The following is a 17468-nucleotide window of genomic DNA, read 5'->3' as shown; positions in this document are numbered from 1 at the left end:
TTCAACCTTGAATCATCTTCTAACGGAAATCCGTTGACTAACATGTGATTACGACTTATGTGTGAATATGCTGATTATGTTACTTTATTTTAAGTGTGTCATAATAAATCACTACACCAGGGTCTCCATTTATTATTATGTTATATAAATATATAACATTTATTTTTCAATCATTTTAATTTATTTTTATAAAGTTTACATATATATTGCTATAATTATGTTATTTGACTGGTAATTCTGGTAATTTTCTTTTTATATTAGTACATAAAATCTGTATGTTTGCATTAAGTCTGCGTTTTATATATATATATATATATATATATATATATATATATATATATATATATATTTATATATTTGTTAAAATTATATACATAATAATTAATTATTGTTTATCAACTCACAAACCCGCTGCAATTCCATCGAAAACCACCAAGGGTTCACAAACCCCAGTTTGGTAAACTCTGCTGTAGTCCAACCATTATAAAAACCATACTGCCATCTAGTGGCACCATAGGCATAGTGTTTGTACAGTTTTGTATAAATGTAATAGTTAAATTAAAAAAGGATTAATATTAATATTAATATGATGATGACGTTGAGCTTTTGATGTCTAAATTCAATCATAAACAAAACTACCAATCTAGAAACTTCCATGGCTAAAGATGTTTATAAGAGGAGGCATAATTTATCTTACATTTAAAATTAGAAAACAAATATATACACATCTCAATAACTGCATTTTTTTAAACCAATTTAACAAAACTATAAGTAAAAATAATTATTTATACAACTTTGGCACTAGGTGGCAATGTTGCACAGTCTGCGAACTTAGTTTTTGGCACTCAACCTGCATGCTTTGATTAAGAAAATAAAAAAGGTTACTCATATTCATTACAGTAGTGATTACTAAATTATCCATGTTGAAACATCATCTCAGAAGCTTTTATAGACGTGTTTTGTTTAATGTAATTGCTTAAACCATCATTTACTTTGGTTTGGCACCAAAGTCATAGCTGGCACAAAATGTCCTGTCCTCTCAGAGTACGTTCCTGTTTGCATTTTACAAGGGCATGACTATGATGAAGTGTGAAAGTGTACTGCGGATAGACTATATTAAAGTGGTGTAATGTGAGAAAGATTTAAACAGCTAAATGATAAATAACGATAAATTCATTAAGTAGGGATTATGAGTCATTACATTATGACAAATGTACCTGTGAGTGCTGGATGTAAAGATAATTATGCTCAGTCAGTCAGCTCTGGCTTCAATAGTCTGGGCGTCTGGGCATTTCTTAAAATAACCTTTGAAAAATTAATGTAGGCTTATAGACAAATGTAGAAGGCTACTAATGAAAGTGTATATTCTTATTTAAAGACCTATACGAATTTTGTCTTTAAAAAGCAATCATTGCTTGTAATTGAATTGTGAAGACTGGTGGTCTAAATATCCTGCATTTGTAAATTAAACTAAAATAAAAATAAAAACGTTTTTATTTTAACTCCTTTGTAGGCCTAAATTTTTGTTTACCTGTTTGTTTGTTAAATTATTAAAACAATAATTAAGTAAAAAAAAATGATAGTGGACTTCTTAGAAATTAAGATAAAGGTTTTTAGGTTATTATTACGTGTTCAACTTCATACAGGAGCTGCGCAAACCGATCGGCGTTTGACATCACAATACCGTGTACACAGCGTTCGAATCGCTCTCGCGGTACTTTGATGTCATCCGGCCTTCTGTCTGCGCAGTGACGGTGCAGCTGAAGCGTAAAGCCTTCAGTCAACGACACACGGCCATAATATCCAGCAGTCGCTCCAGTAGCACCATCAAAGAAAATCGTTACCAAAACACCCGACGACAAAACCAGTAAGTATCTGCTTTCCCATCATTTCGACCAAAAAGCCTTTATTTATTATTAAGTAATCGCGTCGTTTTACAAACGTTTTCGTCGTCAAACCTCTGGGCAGCGGTTATAACCGCGATTACATAAACGCAGCATTTTTTTATTGATCCCTCTTTATTCCCTAAAACAAAATCATTTTATGTCCTTTAATGCATCGTGGAGATGAAATTATTGGCGTCATACGTTTGACTTTGACGTAATGATTCAGTGAGCTTGCAGCTGTTGTGTAATAATGCTTTATTATGAGCCCATAATAATAATGCGATTCGTAGATTTGACGTGTACATTTAAGCATTTTTACATTTGAGCACACACGTCATGTAAACTATTGAAATGTTTAAATGCTTTATTTACCCACGATTCGCGGTTTTAATAAAGACGTTGTTTACAGTCAGATGTGCTCAGTGTTCAGTGTCTCTAAATACAGTAAGCATCATTTGGTTGCTCACATATATTATGGTGCTGTAGCTTGGGCATCTTAAATACATTTTTACTTAAATATTATGTATGTATGTTTTATACAAAACAAAACAATTAAATATCAGGTACCAGAATTTGTGAATAATTGGTCAGAGGTCTGGACAGAGATAGATAGATAGATAGATAGATAGATAGATAGATAGATAGATAGATAGATAGATAGATAGATAGATAGATAGAATTTTCATTTTTTGATTAATTTTAATTATTGTATTGTGGATTTATAGATAGACAGATTTTTGTTCATTATTATTATTCAGATAATTGTTATAATTTTTATTATTGTATTTGGTTATTATTATTATATATAATCGACCTTGGATGGATGGATAAGTAGATTCTATATGTTTCAATTTATTAATTAATGATTATTTGTAAGTTAATGGATGGATGGATGGATAGACACAGACAGATAGATTCTATATTTCAATTCATTGATTAGTTATTATTAATTGTTATAATTAGTATTATTGTATTTAGTTATTATTATATATAATCTGGATGGATGGATGGATTCTATATGTTTCAATTTATTGATTAGTTTATTAAATAATCTAACCTGGATGGATGGATAAATAGATTATATATGTTTCAATTTGTTGATTAATTATTATTCATGCATTGATGGATGGATGGATGGATGGATGGATTCTATATGTTTCAATTTCTTTTATTATAATTATTAGTATAACTATTATTTTATGGCTGGATAGATAGATAGATAGATAGATAGATAGATAGATAGATAGATAGATAGATAGATAGATAGATAGATAGATAGATAGATAGATAGATAGATAGATAGATAGATTCTATACGTTTCAATTTATTGATTAGTTGATTAAATAATCTAACCTGGATGGATGGATAAATAGATTATATATGTTTCAATTTATTGATTAATTATTATTCATGCATTGATGGATGGATGGATTCTAGATGTTTCAATATATTTTATTATAATTACTAGTATAATTATTATTATATGGCTGGATGGATGGATGGATGGATGGATGGATGGATGGATGGATGGATGGATGGATGGATGGATGGATGGATGGATGGATGGATGGATGGATAGATAGATAGATAGATAGATAGATAGATAGATAGATAGATAGATAGATAGATCATTATTCGTGAGTTGATGGATGGATGGATTCTATATGTTTCAATTTATTGAATATTATTGAGTATTTTTGCATTTAATTATCTGGCTGGCGGATGGATGGATGAATGGATGGATGGATAGATAGATAGGTAAATAGATAGTCACCCTGTCTTTGTATTTCGGGTTAAGCTCTTTCATAGCCTGTTAGAAAGGAACAAAAAAAACTTAAATGTTTTCTTCATTCAGCTAATGAGTGAGACACGAGCGATTGTGCGCGTGCACATGCACATGCACATTGAGTCATAATGACACAGAGCGAAATTAACTGAGTAAACAACATCAGAGCAGAGCCCTCGGAGACAGACATAATGGAAAGATATTAAATACGGACGTACAAGTGCTAAATAGAAAACATCACTCAAGAACACATGCAGTAATATGAAAACTTCTCATGTAAATGATACTACTGGACATTCTCCATCCAAACTCCTAATTCCCCAAGACGAAATGATATCCTCATGATGAAGAACAATATGTTTTCCAAGAGTTCCCACCTGAATGTCATACACATAATAGTAGATAACTAAAGGAACAGAACAAAACGTAATATTTGATTTTAGATCATTTTACATTTAGGAGAGAAATTAGATTGGGATTATATTTGAGACCCCCAAGCATAGAGCACCGCTGAGAAAACACATTTATCTTTATTACCGTACTTAAATTTTCCTTATTACTTTAAGTAAATAAGGTACAGTTTATAGTACTAACAAATCTGTTATCCCAGTAAAATCGCATTACCGGATGTGCAAAGGTTTGCTGGTATGTGTTAAGCATGATGCATTCTTCAAAATGCACCAAATATAGGAAGTGACACGAAGGCTGCTTTTCAAGGATCCTTTAAACGAAGACAGCCTTCAGCAGAGATTGATGACGCGGCAGCCGAGATATTCAATTCAATTCAATTCAATTTTATTTATATAGCGCTTTTCACAATTGTTAATTGTTGCAAAGCAGCTTTACATGAGTAGATGTAGAGGAGAACATTGAAAATAATACATAGTATAAGAAGTAGAATATAGCGGCTAAGGATAAAAAACCGTGTAAGCGAGCATATTAATAATGTAACGTATACAGTAAAGTGCTAAGTTAAGCCAAAGTTGGCTGACTCTCCCTGGGACTAAAAAACCCCCTAGGAGAAAACCCAATGGGAAAAAATCCTAGAAGGACAAAAAACCCTAGGGAGAAATTAATATTTATATTTATAATATATAGACACGGTAGGGATAGGAAGCGTGTAAGCGGATTAAACTGGTTCAGCCGGTGGCCGTAGGTCGCGCATCGGTTGGGCGTCACGTTGAAGGACATCCAGTTGATTAGTGGTGCGATGACCTTCACAGCAACAGGAACTGGGTCTGTTTGTCTCATTGTCCTCAGAGTCGAGGACGAGACAGGGAGACAAAAACAGAATTCTATTAGCGTAGGGGCCGTTCGCATGTAATGCAAGTGTCATACATTATAGTGGTTTAATTCAGCTCGGTTCCAGACAGGCTAACTATTGCGGCAAGAGTAAATTACCCGTATGAGGTATGTGAGTGCTTTGTTCTAGACAAAATAACTACTGCGGGAAAAGTACATTTACTGGACATTCTATGTGAATGCTTTGTTAAAGAAGAATGCCTTAAGTTTAGATTTAAATTGTTCGACTGTGTCTGATACTCGAACATTATTTGGTAAATCATTCCAGAGCTTAGGGGCTAAGTAGAAAAAGGATCTACCACCTTTAGACACTTTTGATATTCTAGGGATAATTAAGTAACCCGAATTTTGTGATCGCAGTTTACGTGGTGGATTGTATTCTGATAGTAGTTCTTTTATATACGAGGGCGCTAGGCCATTTAAGGCTTTGTAGGTGATTAGTAATATTTTAAATTGTATGCGATATTTAACTGGTAGCCAGTGTAAAGATGCCAGAATTGGACTTATGTGGTCATACTTTTTAGATCGAGTAAGCACTCTTGCGGCGGCGTTTTGAACCAGCTGTAGCTTGTTTACCTGATTTGCATGGCATCCCCCGAGTAACGAGTTACAATAGTCTATTCTAGAGGTCATAAAAGCATGGATAAGCTTTTCTGCATCTGATGCAGACAGCATATGGCGTATTTTTGAGATATTTCTAAGATGGAAAAATGCTGTGCGGCAGACGTTGGAGATATGACTATCGAAAGATAGATTGCTGTCAAACATTACGCCTAAATTCTTAACCGTGGAAGATGGCACCACCGTGCAGCCATCTATGGGCAACTTGTAATCTGACATATTATGTTTGGAGCGATTTGGTTCAATAATAAGTATCTCTGTCTTATTGGAGTTTAGCATAAGAAAGTTATGTGCCATCCAGTCCCTAATATCACTAATGCAGTCTGTTAGCTTAGCAAACTGGTGGGTTTCGCTAGGATGTGACGAGATGTAAAGCTGGGTATCATCCGCATAGCAGTGAAAACTTATGTTATGTTTCCTGATAATGTCTCCTAGAGGTAACATATATAACGAGAATAGGATAGGGCCTAGAACTGATCCCTGAGGTACGCCGTATTTAACGGGGGAGTGATGTGACTCTTCCTCATTTACATAAACAAAGTGATATCGATTGGTTAGATACGATCTAAACCAGGCTAACGCCTGACCACTGATGCCAACATAGTTTTCTAGTCTATTGAGTAGGATTCTGTGATCTATTGTGTCAAAGGCTGCACTAAGGTCTAGTAATATAAGGATTGAGATTTCACCACGATCGGATGTTAATAGGAGGTCATTTGTAACTCTAAGCAGCGCTGTCTCTGTGCTATGGTGGGGCCTGAATCCTGATTGGAACTTTTCATATGTATTATTATTCGCTATGAATGTGCGTAGCTGGCTTGCCACTACTTTTTCTAATATTTTAGAAAGAAAAGGTAGATTTGAGATTGGTCTAAAGTTATTAAGATCTCCCTGGTCAAGGTTTGGTTTTTTAATGAGCGGTCTAATAACTGCTAGTTTGAAAGCTGTTGGAACGTATCCTAATTCTAGCGATGAGTTAAAGATATTTAGTACCGTGTCGGACACTACATGAAATACCTCTTTTAGTAATTTTGTGGGAATGGGGTCTAATATACAGGACGATGATTTAGATGACGTTACTAATTTAGAGAGCTCTTCTATTGTAGTAGGTTTAAATGACTCAAGATGTTCGTATGATAATCTAGTGGTCAATGTACTATTGGGTAGAGTGGTGGCTGCTTGCGTAGTTTCTATGTTTTCCCTAATAGAAATAATTTTGTTAGTAAAGAAGTTCATGAAGTCGTTACTATTGTGTTGGAATTTACTATTGGTTTCTGTTTGTTCTTTGTTTCTAGTCAGTTTCGCAACTGTGCTAAAGAGGAAACGAGGGTTGTTATGATTTTCTTTAATAAGCGTACTGAGATAGGTAGATCTGGCGGTTTTAATAGCCTGTCTGTAGTGTTGAACACTCTCTTTCCATGCTGAACGCCATACCTCTAACTTTGTGTTTCGGTAGTTTCTTTCCATTTTTCTAGCTGCCTTTTTAAGGGCTGCAGTATGATGGTCATACCATGGAGCTGGCGTTTTTTCTTTGATTCTCTTTTTTCGTATGGGAGCAACGGCATCCATCGTGCTAGAGCAAACGTTGTTCAGGTTTTCTATTATAATATCCAGATCTTCACGGTTATCTGCTACATGTTTCATTTGAGACAGGTCTGGAAGAGTGCTAATAAAGCTATCTTTAGTGGTGGAAATTATTGTTCTGGCTAATCTGTAGCATGTTGTAGACTGAACGGTCCTATCTAGAAGTATTGTGTATGACACAAGGCAATGGTCTGAAACGGCATCGCTCTGGGGTGATATTTCGATGTCATTAATATTGAGTCCGAGTGACAGAATTAAGTCTAATGTGTGCTTATGAGTATGCGTGGGTCCAGACACGTTTTGTTTAATACCGTGATATAGACATATAGTCCCTCCTTTGACATTTAAATCGTTGAACTACACTTTTAACCATTCAAGGTCTAATGTCATGTTAAGGCTTTTGACCCTTACCCATAATCATCATGTCATTGTGTTTCGTATACATGACATATTTTTTCTATATGGTTGGTGATTCACTAAATACAGCACTTTTAAAAAATGTTACATAATTTTGGAAAAAATCGAAGACATTCCTGCTTTGGTGTGAAAAGAAACATTCTGTTATGAAAATGCTAAAGAATCGGTCGAATAATACCTGTATTGTGACCCAAATTACAGTTTCTGTGCATTTTACCAATCTACAGTACAATCTGATCTCATTTCAGACATGGTTAAGCTAGGCAGTAACCTGGTAGAAAAGGTGGAGAGACAGGCGTCACTTGAGGATGGTTTCGACAACATCCCCCTCATCACTCCTCTGGAGGTCAACCAGCTACAGCAGTCTTTCCCCGACAAGGTAATTACGATACTGATTATGCATTAGAGGCCAGAACCCACACATAGATCCATATTACAGACCGCAGTGGCCTTCTGTTGTTCATTACCGTCCGAAGAACTTCATTAAGCAGAAGAACGTCATTGGAGAACCAAGGTAACACTGATACCATCAAAGACTTGGTAGAAACCACCATGTTAGATTCTAGCAGACAGCGTGGCACGAAAGAAAGATTTCATGCGACACCATCAAGATATTCAGTGTCGATGAACATGATACACTTTGTCACTGTAAGAATTACAAATGCTTTGCAAAGCATCTGCACACGCACAGCCTCTTCTTTCTCCACAGCATCACAGATGGCTTGTGTCTATTCTTGGCTTGGTGGGAGGCTGAATTTAAATTAGTAATGATTCATCTATAAGATGACTAATTATGTAGTATAGGAGATCTTTACATTAAAAGAACATCCTGTTTGTTGGTATAGATTGGGCTTTATTGCTTTGATTTTGTACCAGTCAATGATCATTAAACGTTGAAGTCATCCTATAAAATAAATCATGAATTGGACTTAAATTGGAGCAAGGCTTGGTTAAAAGTGTTGGTTTGGTTAGAGCCTATTTTGGTTCTGTGAAGAAAGAAATACTTGTCACAAATCAGTTTGGATTGAACCAAAAAATGCATTACAAATTAATTCTCCTATAGGTGCATGTGCGACCTACGTGTACATTGTAGGCAGGGTTTTAAAACTGTTGGTTAACATACAGTACGCACACACTCATGACGAAAATTGCGCCACACGCACTGTACACAGCCCCTTAAGTACGCATAAAAAATGGACCATACTTTGGCCTTTAGGTTTATATTATTTCACATTTTTCTGTTGACTAGATGGGCATGTGAACTCATTTTTAATTCAACAAGTCTGTTATTTGAATTCCTTTTTGTGTTTATATAATTAGGGATGCACCGAAATGAAAATTCTTGGCCGAAACCAAAAACCGAAAATGAGGAAACCAAGGCCGAAAAACCGAAACCGAAACACCGAAATAAATTATTATGCAATTATTAGTACAAATGCATTTATGGCTATCACTGTGTACTAACTTTACTAGGGGTTTGTTACAGATCACAAAACTCACGGTTCAGATCACATTACAGTTTTTGAGGCATGGATCGGATTATTTTTCAGATCAGCAAAAAGGGGGTGGGGAAAATCTAATAACAAATAAAGAAATTACAAACATTTATAAAAAAGAACAAAGCTGCACATTAATAAGGGCTAACATTAGCATTTGGTACAGAAATGTCATAACACTGTCTTTAATGTATAAATTAAATATATTATTATTTTTAGAGCTATTTGTCTCTTTGTTAGACTTCAGTAGGTTATTTGAGGTTACTGTAAGCAGAGACTGGTTTATGACTGTAATCTATACATACACTTAAGACATAAACAAATGTTTTTATTAGAAAAAGAATACTTTGGAGATAATTTTGTTTATATGTGCCCTGTCAATAACAGAAAGATTTTACGTTCGCTTGTTTGCGTCTTACTCGTGTGTGCACTATTGAGGGCACATAAACGCGCGCGCGCACACAGAGAACGAATTCGAATCCCAAACAGCGCAGCATAAAAACGTTACGTTGTTTTTCATTGCTTTATTCGGCACATGTATGTTAATGGACTATACAGTATGAGACACATTTGCGCGACTCTCTCTAAAGTTTACACATCAAGAGTTCTGATCTTTGAAGAGCGTACTCACTGTGATGATCACGTCTGGACCGGACACAACCGCATGTGCCTCTGTGCGTACTTTAGCGCCTTTTTGCGGTTAAATACATCCACGCCGCATACATGTTGCTTCAGACAAGCACGTGCAGGGCGCGGTTTCTGTTTGCGTCATCACAACATTTCGGCCGTATTGTTTCGGTGATAAAAGTCTTTCGGCCGAAAGCCGAAAATGCTCTTTTGGGCTATTTTCGGCCGAAAATTTTCGGTGACCGAATATTCGGTGCATCCCTATATATAATTCTTTCTCTTCATCCTTCAGGTGATTGTGAAAACCACAACAGAATATCAGCTAAAGGAGAAGAAGAGGAAGCTGTATGTCCCGAGCACTAAGAACCTGAACATTAACCATTATGATGAGTTGCCCAAGCATTTCATGGTAAAGCAACACCACCACATTTGAGATTAGCTTAAAGGGACACTCATTTTCCAGCTCCCCTAGAGTTAAACATTTGATTTTTACAGTTCTGGAATCCATTCAACCGATCTCCAGGTCTGGTGGAGCCACTTTTAGCATAGCTTAGCATTATCCATTGAATTCGATTAGACCATTAGCATCGATAATCGCTAATAAAAGAGTTTTTATATTTTTCCTATTTAAAGCTTGACTATTCTGCAGTTACATCGTGTACTTAGACCGGCGCAATGATATTACACAGTGACCGAAAATATTCCCCTGCTACTGAAAGTAACCAAGTGGACTATTTTTGGGCGCTGTGTAATGTCATTGCGCATGCTGCAGCCATGGTACATCAGCAAAGTCCTTGATTTTTACGCCAGAATGAGAGTATAGTTCCTCGCCATATCTGCCTAGAAAATCGCAACTTTAAATTTTTCGTTGGTCTAATTACATGATGTTACTACAGAAGAGTCAAGTTTAAAATAGGAAAAATATCGAAACTCATTGGTTATATTTAGCGCAATGCTAATGGTCTAATCAGTTTCAATGGATTATGCTAACCTATGCTAAAAGTGGTGTCGCCAGACGCAGAGATCAGCTGAATGGAATGGAAAATGAGCATATTTTCAAAAAAGTGGAGTGTTCCTTTAAAGTCCCTGTAAACAGAAAGTTGACTTCCATATTGTGACATATTTCAAATTGAAACGGAATACACTAGAAAAATAGCAGGCATGGATTGTGTTTTTCACTCTGAATTGATTTGATATAGAAAAGTAGGCGTTTCATTAAGAAATGGAAGTCACAGCAGACTGACAGTTGGAGGGGGCGGGGTTATCAGATGCTAGCATCATCATCAGAGGATCGCCACAAGAGGGCGGAAGTAAATTTCCAGGGTTTTTTTCAAGATTACAAGGGCCTTTGAACTTTAAAAAAAATAATGACCCACAGAAACATTCAAACTAATTTGTAAGCCAAACCCTCTTGACCTAAATTATTTACTTAAAGTACCTCCTTAAGATTTTAAGTAAATATTTCAATAATTTAGAAGCACAAAAACATTTTTTAAATCTATTACCTGTTATTGGACCTTCATGTGATAATTTTCTTTTTTGGTACTTAAAACATATCTGTCCATTTTGGATGAGTTCTCATGTGTTGTGTGATAGTCACATGACATGCAGGTTAAACAAATAAAATATATTTGTTTTAGTATTTTTGTAAGTAAGTGTTTATTTAGATGTTTTTATTTAAAAATTATTTATTCACATTTTATGTTTTAATTATTATAAAAAAAATTTAATCAACTCACAAACCCCCTGCGATTCCCTTGCAAACCACCAGGGGTTCGCGAACCCCAGTTTGGAAAACCATGGAATTCCAAATGAAATTCTGTATGTAAATTTGATGTCTGTCTTTTCCAGCTCATTGCACTGATCGTGATAATCCTGACTTTCCTGGCATGCCTGCTTCTGTTTGTCATGTATAAAGCGCTGTGGGATGACCAGCTCGGCTGCCCTAAGGGATACGTTCTTCAGGTACCAAAACAATCATAAACACCCTGATACAAAATATCTGTGATTTATTTATGCACCCCATACATTTAGAAACAAATATTCACTAACATCTACACATTAAGATGACCCTATAATCTAAAGCGGTTTATAAAATTGAGGAGAAAAATGCTTTAAATGTTTTAAACGTTTTAGGATTAAAAACCGTGAGAGCATTAACATTATGTCAAAATTAACACGCATACACAGATTCCACACTAATTTAATAGGTGTAATTGAATTAACAACTTCTTACATTGACCGTGATATTATTTGCACAGTTTTCTTGGTTCCATTTGATAGCATAAGATGCTCATTGGAACGTTCTCAGATCATGGAAGGAAAAAAATTGATCATAAGTGTCTATGGGAGCAAATATTGTTATCAAAGTAAAATAATTATTAATTTCAACATTGTTTTTCCATAATATAATTTATAACAAAAAATAGTTTAACATAAAAAATCCAAATGGATACATTGTCACCCGTGGTCTCAAACCCACTGTATATGATTATCATATATCTCACATTGTTTTTGCGGGTAAGCTATGCTTAGCTGCAGCCCCTCAGTCTGGCAAACAGCATTGAAAGCAGTGCATTAGCTGCGGTGGAGCGTAAGAATGTCTTTAATTAGTGTTAGCCGTGACTAAACTGTGATTAAGGCCTGCAGGGGCTTCCACCTCTCCCCCTTTGATGCAGATACCAGTGCCGTAATTAGCGTGCCGCACTAATGTAGCGTTGCTAACTTGAAGAGCGGGAAAATTGCCTCTTGTTAAGCTGGAATGGGGTTTATGGAAGCCGAGACTTGTTGACATCTATTGACTGACGTCTTTCTGTCGCGAATCGGCATTATACTTTCTATTTTGGATGTTAGTTGGGATGAGTGACTTTGAAGACAGAATTGTCACTTTAATTGTCGAACAACAAAATTGTAGTGGAACACATTGCATATAGAGAACCCTGGACCCTCTCAATATTAAAATACACCACGTGATTTTTTTTTAATGGTTTTTGTTTGTTTATTTATTATTTTGAGCCAACAATAAGCATAGCATACAAAGCTAAAGTTATGATGATGATTTATAAAATTAGCAATAAGGTTATAAGGTTAGCAACATTGTTAGAAAAATGTTTTGTTTGTATATGTGACAAATTGTTTATTTGAAATTAAAGTGCATGTTTGTATGACTTTATGGGGTAGTTTCCTGGACAGGGTATTAGTTTGGGACTGTCGGGGAAACCACCCCTTAATGTTCTTCTTTTTGCTTTTGATTTTAATAGATTTTAATTTAATAATAAATGTACATTGTTTGTCTTTTGTTTTATAATTTGTTTTATTTTGTTTTGATAAAAAATTATAAAAAATAAAGGTGTTGTTAAAGGGGACATATCATTAAATATTTTTCATGTTTAAGTGCTATAAATGGTTCCCCAGTGCTTTTATCAACCTAAAAAAGGTTGGGGGTGGACAACAACTATTTTCTGCAAGCATGTAAAAAAATAGGTCATTAAAATTTGGCTCCCCTTGTGATGTCAGAAGGGGATCTCATTATAACAATACTGACCCTTAATCTGCATTGAATGACAGCACAATTGAGTTTTAATTTCAACAAACCACCGTCATGGCGATCAGTGTTTGCATTTCATCAGCTTATTTGCATTTCAAAGGAAGGACACACCCAAAAACTGCACATTTTTGTTCACACCTACAAAGTGGCAGTTTTAACATGCTATAATAAATTAACTATATGGTATTTTAAGCTAAAACTTGACATACATACTCTTGGGAAACCAATTATTTGTTTTACACCTTAAAAAAGTCTTGTGAAATGTCCCCTTTAAAGACTTTTTATCATTAAAGATTATCTCAATTTGTTCTGAAACATACTCACTAAATTGTTATATAACTTTGCACGCAAACTTCTTTAACAACCATTTCAATGAAATAAATGACAATATTCACTCAAACAAAAAACAAAAAATACTTCCAACCAAGCATTGCGTCAAAAAGGGACGAACCCAATTAAATTAACCCAATGTTCATATTTGACCCAACAAAGAGTTAAAACCAGTATTTAAGGGGGGTCTGGAGTGGTCCCGGACCTCCTATAAGCTTTGAGGGTCCCCTGTTTTTGATTAAAATTTAAATACTACATGCTGCGCTGCCACAAAGCGATACTGTCCATTATTTGTCCCAAAATTCGCAATAAACTAATCCAAAAGATTTCTTTCTGACATAAATGTAAAACTCTCAAGTGCGCCTCACGCTGTTTTCTGGAGGAATTGCGTGTGGATTATTTACACTATTTATTATATTTAGTCATTTTAGGGTTGGGGCTTTAAAAAAAATCTTCTCAAACTATTATTTCACTCTAATTTGAGGGGTAAAAAATGGTTAGGGTTTGAGTTAAGGGTAATTTGGTGAATCTTTGATTAAAATGTTGATCCAGGACCAATAAAAAAAAATTTGATTCAGGATCACATCTTACTTTGTGATATCACAGTGACCTTATAATGATGGGGGAACTGTTTGGCTTAGCTAGGGGACCCACAAAATCTTTGACATAATTTGAACTGGTTAAAACAACCCTTCATTTTGGGTTAAAACAACCCAGGGCTGCACAGTTGAAACAACCCAGGCAAATTGGAGATGCCAAATTGTCTCTTCCCCAACCTGTGTATAAATTAACCAGTTCTTGCCATGAATGTAGCCATAGATGCTGTAATGGTGTAAAGAAGAAAGAAAGAAACAACCCAGCATAGGTTAAACTACAATCCAAAGGGTCGGGTTTGTCCTTTTTGACCCAACGCTGGGTTTAAATGAACCCATAATTTTTTAGAGTGTTATTGTTATACCCAAATTGTGGCAGAATATCTGCAGTAGACCCACCACAAAACTTCACGGCGATGCCAAAGAAGAACCATTTTAATTTTAATTTTAATGAACTTTATTTGAACTTTTTATAGTCACACCTTTTGGCGTTTTTCCATCGCAACGGTTCGGTTTGGGTCCGGTCAGCTCACCTCACTTTGTCGTGGTTAGCTTTTCCATCAAGTTTAGTTACACTTCGCAGTGGGAGGGATTATAGGCGTGTCATTATATTTGCGCTGCCTACTGCTGTGACGACTTACAAGAAAGAGCATCGTTGTACATTCCCATACATTTATTTATTTCTCAGTCCGACACAAAATAAAATTGACCACCACAAATAGATGTTTGCACATTGCGTTTATTACTACCTCTGTCTCACATGACAGTTTCTGTACAAACACCCGTGACGTCAGTCGACGTGCTCGGCCGAGCCTCATTAAAGTTGCATTTAAGCATATATGCGCACGTGAGCGTCCCGAATGTGCCGCCACAAACTGCAAGTCTAGAAAAAACTGTTATGGTGTCCCTGATTCTCAACCTGTGGATGTTTTTCATCGCTAAAAGGGAGTTTGGGAACTTATAGCAGAGCACAGATGACAACATGTTTGCTCGAGACAGCGCAAGCTAGCATGAAGGTAAAGCTAATCTTTTACATTATAGCGATGACGCTGGTAGTGACGATTCTCTCAGACCAATCAGTGATCTATAGTGTTTTCACGTCATGTTTGGTATCAGGTCGGATCGCTTGGAACCCCAACCGAGGTGGTACAAAAAAAGTATCGGGTACTACGTACTACCCAATGGAAAAGCCCCCAAAAGTAAGCTGATCCGACCTAAAAAGTGGGGTACTATGCAATGGAAAAGCGCCATAAATCCTTTATCCCCTGAGTCTGCCTGACCCTTCATTCCTAGTTAATGTATTCCCATAAATAACCTGTATCTGCAAACCTCTGTTTCACAACCCAGCACAGTCACTGCAAACAGGAAGCTCTGGAGATGTACTACCCTGACCAGGTTTCCAGAGGCAGCCTCTACACGGCCATGACCCACCTTAACCAGGCCAAGAGGAACATCCCAGAGCTCTCCTCCCCATGGCTCCCCCTCATCAACGCTCTGAAGGAGGGTCAGAGAGCCAAGGGTGAGGGAAACCACTAATCAACGCGAGGGATCAGAACCAGAAGGGGCGGGTGACGGACGGTCAGGTGCGGTAGTTTACACTGGATGTTCGTTTTGTGAGGGTTTGTGAGCCCAGATCACATGAATGGCAAAGATGACTGTGTATATGTGTGCATTTGTGTTTAAGACCGAAAGGATTCATGGAGCGGGATGGGAATCGCTATTTAGTTTTAACTTAGTCTTTGAAAGTGCTTTGTGTAGTTGCGAAACTGGGAAAGCTGATTCTGTTCAGCACTCAGAACTCAACTCATGATACTCGATAACCGTTTAGACGAAACGCAGTATTTTGATCCTAGTTCTTATTGCCACTTACTAATGGCACATTTCACTGTGGCATCGTAAGGTTAATGGCACTGCTTGTAATTCTGCCAGATTTGTTAGTTTAGGATTTAATTTAGCTTAGTGTAATAAACTGTGAATTGCGCCCTCGTGAACTTCAATACAACCATGAGGAGTCTATTGGAAAGATATAGCATTCCCAAAACTCTTGTATTTTCTTTAAATCGACTCGTAACTACTGATTGTTGTTGGATGTAAACCGGACTAATGGTTGCATTTAGATTCTGATGAAATGTACCATTGTGTGTTTTTATTTGTGTGTTGAAGGACTTGCACACAAAACACCAGCAGCCATTTAAGCGTTTAAGTAATGTTGTAAATTATTCTCAAAGTTCAAGAATGTGACAAACTGCCTCACGAAGGTGTGTAACCTTTAAATATTTCTTGCGTACATTCGTCACTTACACAAGCTGTACTGAATGTATAAAGTGACACAATGGCTGTTTGAAATGTTTGTTGTATTGATTTATTGTACTTTGTATGCATTGTGATCTGTAAACATGTCTGCGCAAATTATTTATGTATTTATCTTATTGTTTTGGCATATGTCTTAGTTTTAATGCAAAATAGTTCCTGCAGATGATTGATAAGCCTGCATAAATCCTGCAGTATTATTCCTCATATCTGTGTGTGACAAACTTTGATTCATTCTCAGTGTATGATAACAGAATAAAGATTTCAGTATTCAACAGTTCTGCATTCTGTCATTGTCTATTAAAGTCGAGTCAAGTTTATTATTTAGCATATTTCATAGCCACAATGGTACTTTAAAGTGTTTTGCACATGTTGTTGCAGAAATAAGCAGGCATGAAAAGAATTTCAGAACATAAGTAAGATAAAGTTAAGAGTTCAAAAAGGATTGTAATAAATAATGACATGAATGAAAAGACAACGTGACATTATATTGTAAAGACTGTCTAGTGACATCAGACCCATTTTTGTCAAAATACCAGCATTGCGAATGATAGAAAATGCTACAGTATAAATACTGATATTTACATTATATGCATGGCTTGACAAGTTATTAAATCACCACTCAATGTAATTGTCCCACAACTGCCCTAAACAGTATTGGTGATAAATAATTAAAAACTATTTTTTTCCATAATGGTTAATTCAGCATATGTGTAAGCAGTATATTTCCAATTTAAATATTGTTTTCCATTAATTTTGAAAATTACTGTTTAACAAGACAGAAAATGGTTAAGCATTGTATTGTTATTCTGATTCCCAGTTAAATTATTTTACTTGCAGCCTATAATAAAAAATAAATAATTTTTTTTTTATGCTTGATTTTTTTTTAGTTGAATGTGCCTTAGATTTGGGTATAAAAAACATTAATTCAATTTGACATTCATCCCTTCTGTTCAAAATGGTAAAACT

At 35.7% G+C, this 17468-nt stretch overlaps 1 protein-coding gene across 1 annotated transcript; it reads left to right on the top strand.

The window, feature by feature from the left end:
* Window positions 1-1741: 1741 nt before the first annotated feature.
* caly (calcyon neuron-specific vesicular protein) lies at window positions 1742-16776 on the top strand. Its single transcript, XM_065295389.2, has 5 exons — window positions 1742-1867; window positions 7845-7975; window positions 10012-10128; window positions 11571-11684; window positions 15537-16776. Exons 2-5 carry the CDS (start codon window positions 7847-7849, stop codon window positions 15723-15725), a joined length of 549 nt encoding a protein of 182 aa, XP_065151461.1. The 5' UTR covers window positions 1742-1867; window positions 7845-7846; the 3' UTR covers window positions 15726-16776.
* The last annotated feature ends 692 nt before the right edge of the window (window positions 16777-17468 follow it).

Source organism: Paramisgurnus dabryanus, chromosome 4 (genome assembly GCF_030506205.2).
Source record: "Paramisgurnus dabryanus chromosome 4, PD_genome_1.1, whole genome shotgun sequence".
NCBI lineage: Eukaryota > Metazoa > Chordata > Actinopteri > Cypriniformes > Cobitidae > Paramisgurnus > Paramisgurnus dabryanus.
The sequence above is the reverse complement of the archived record's forward strand: the minus strand, read 5'-3'. Positions and strand labels throughout refer to the sequence as shown.

What these genes read in the sequence shown, in the direction of transcription:
- caly (XM_065295389.2), top strand. Translation starts at nt 7,847, where the DNA reads ATGGTTAAGCTAGGCAGTAACCTGGTAGAAAAGGTGGAGAGACAGGCG. An exon ending in AGTTGCCCAAGCATTTCATG is followed by an intron (nt 10,129 to 11,570) that starts GTAAAGCAACAC and finishes TGTCTTTTCCAG; the next exon opens with CTCATTGCACTGATCGTGAT. An exon ending in CTAAGGGATACGTTCTTCAG is followed by an intron (nt 11,685 to 15,536) that starts GTACCAAAACAA and finishes TTCACAACCCAG; the next exon opens with CACAGTCACTGCAAACAGGA.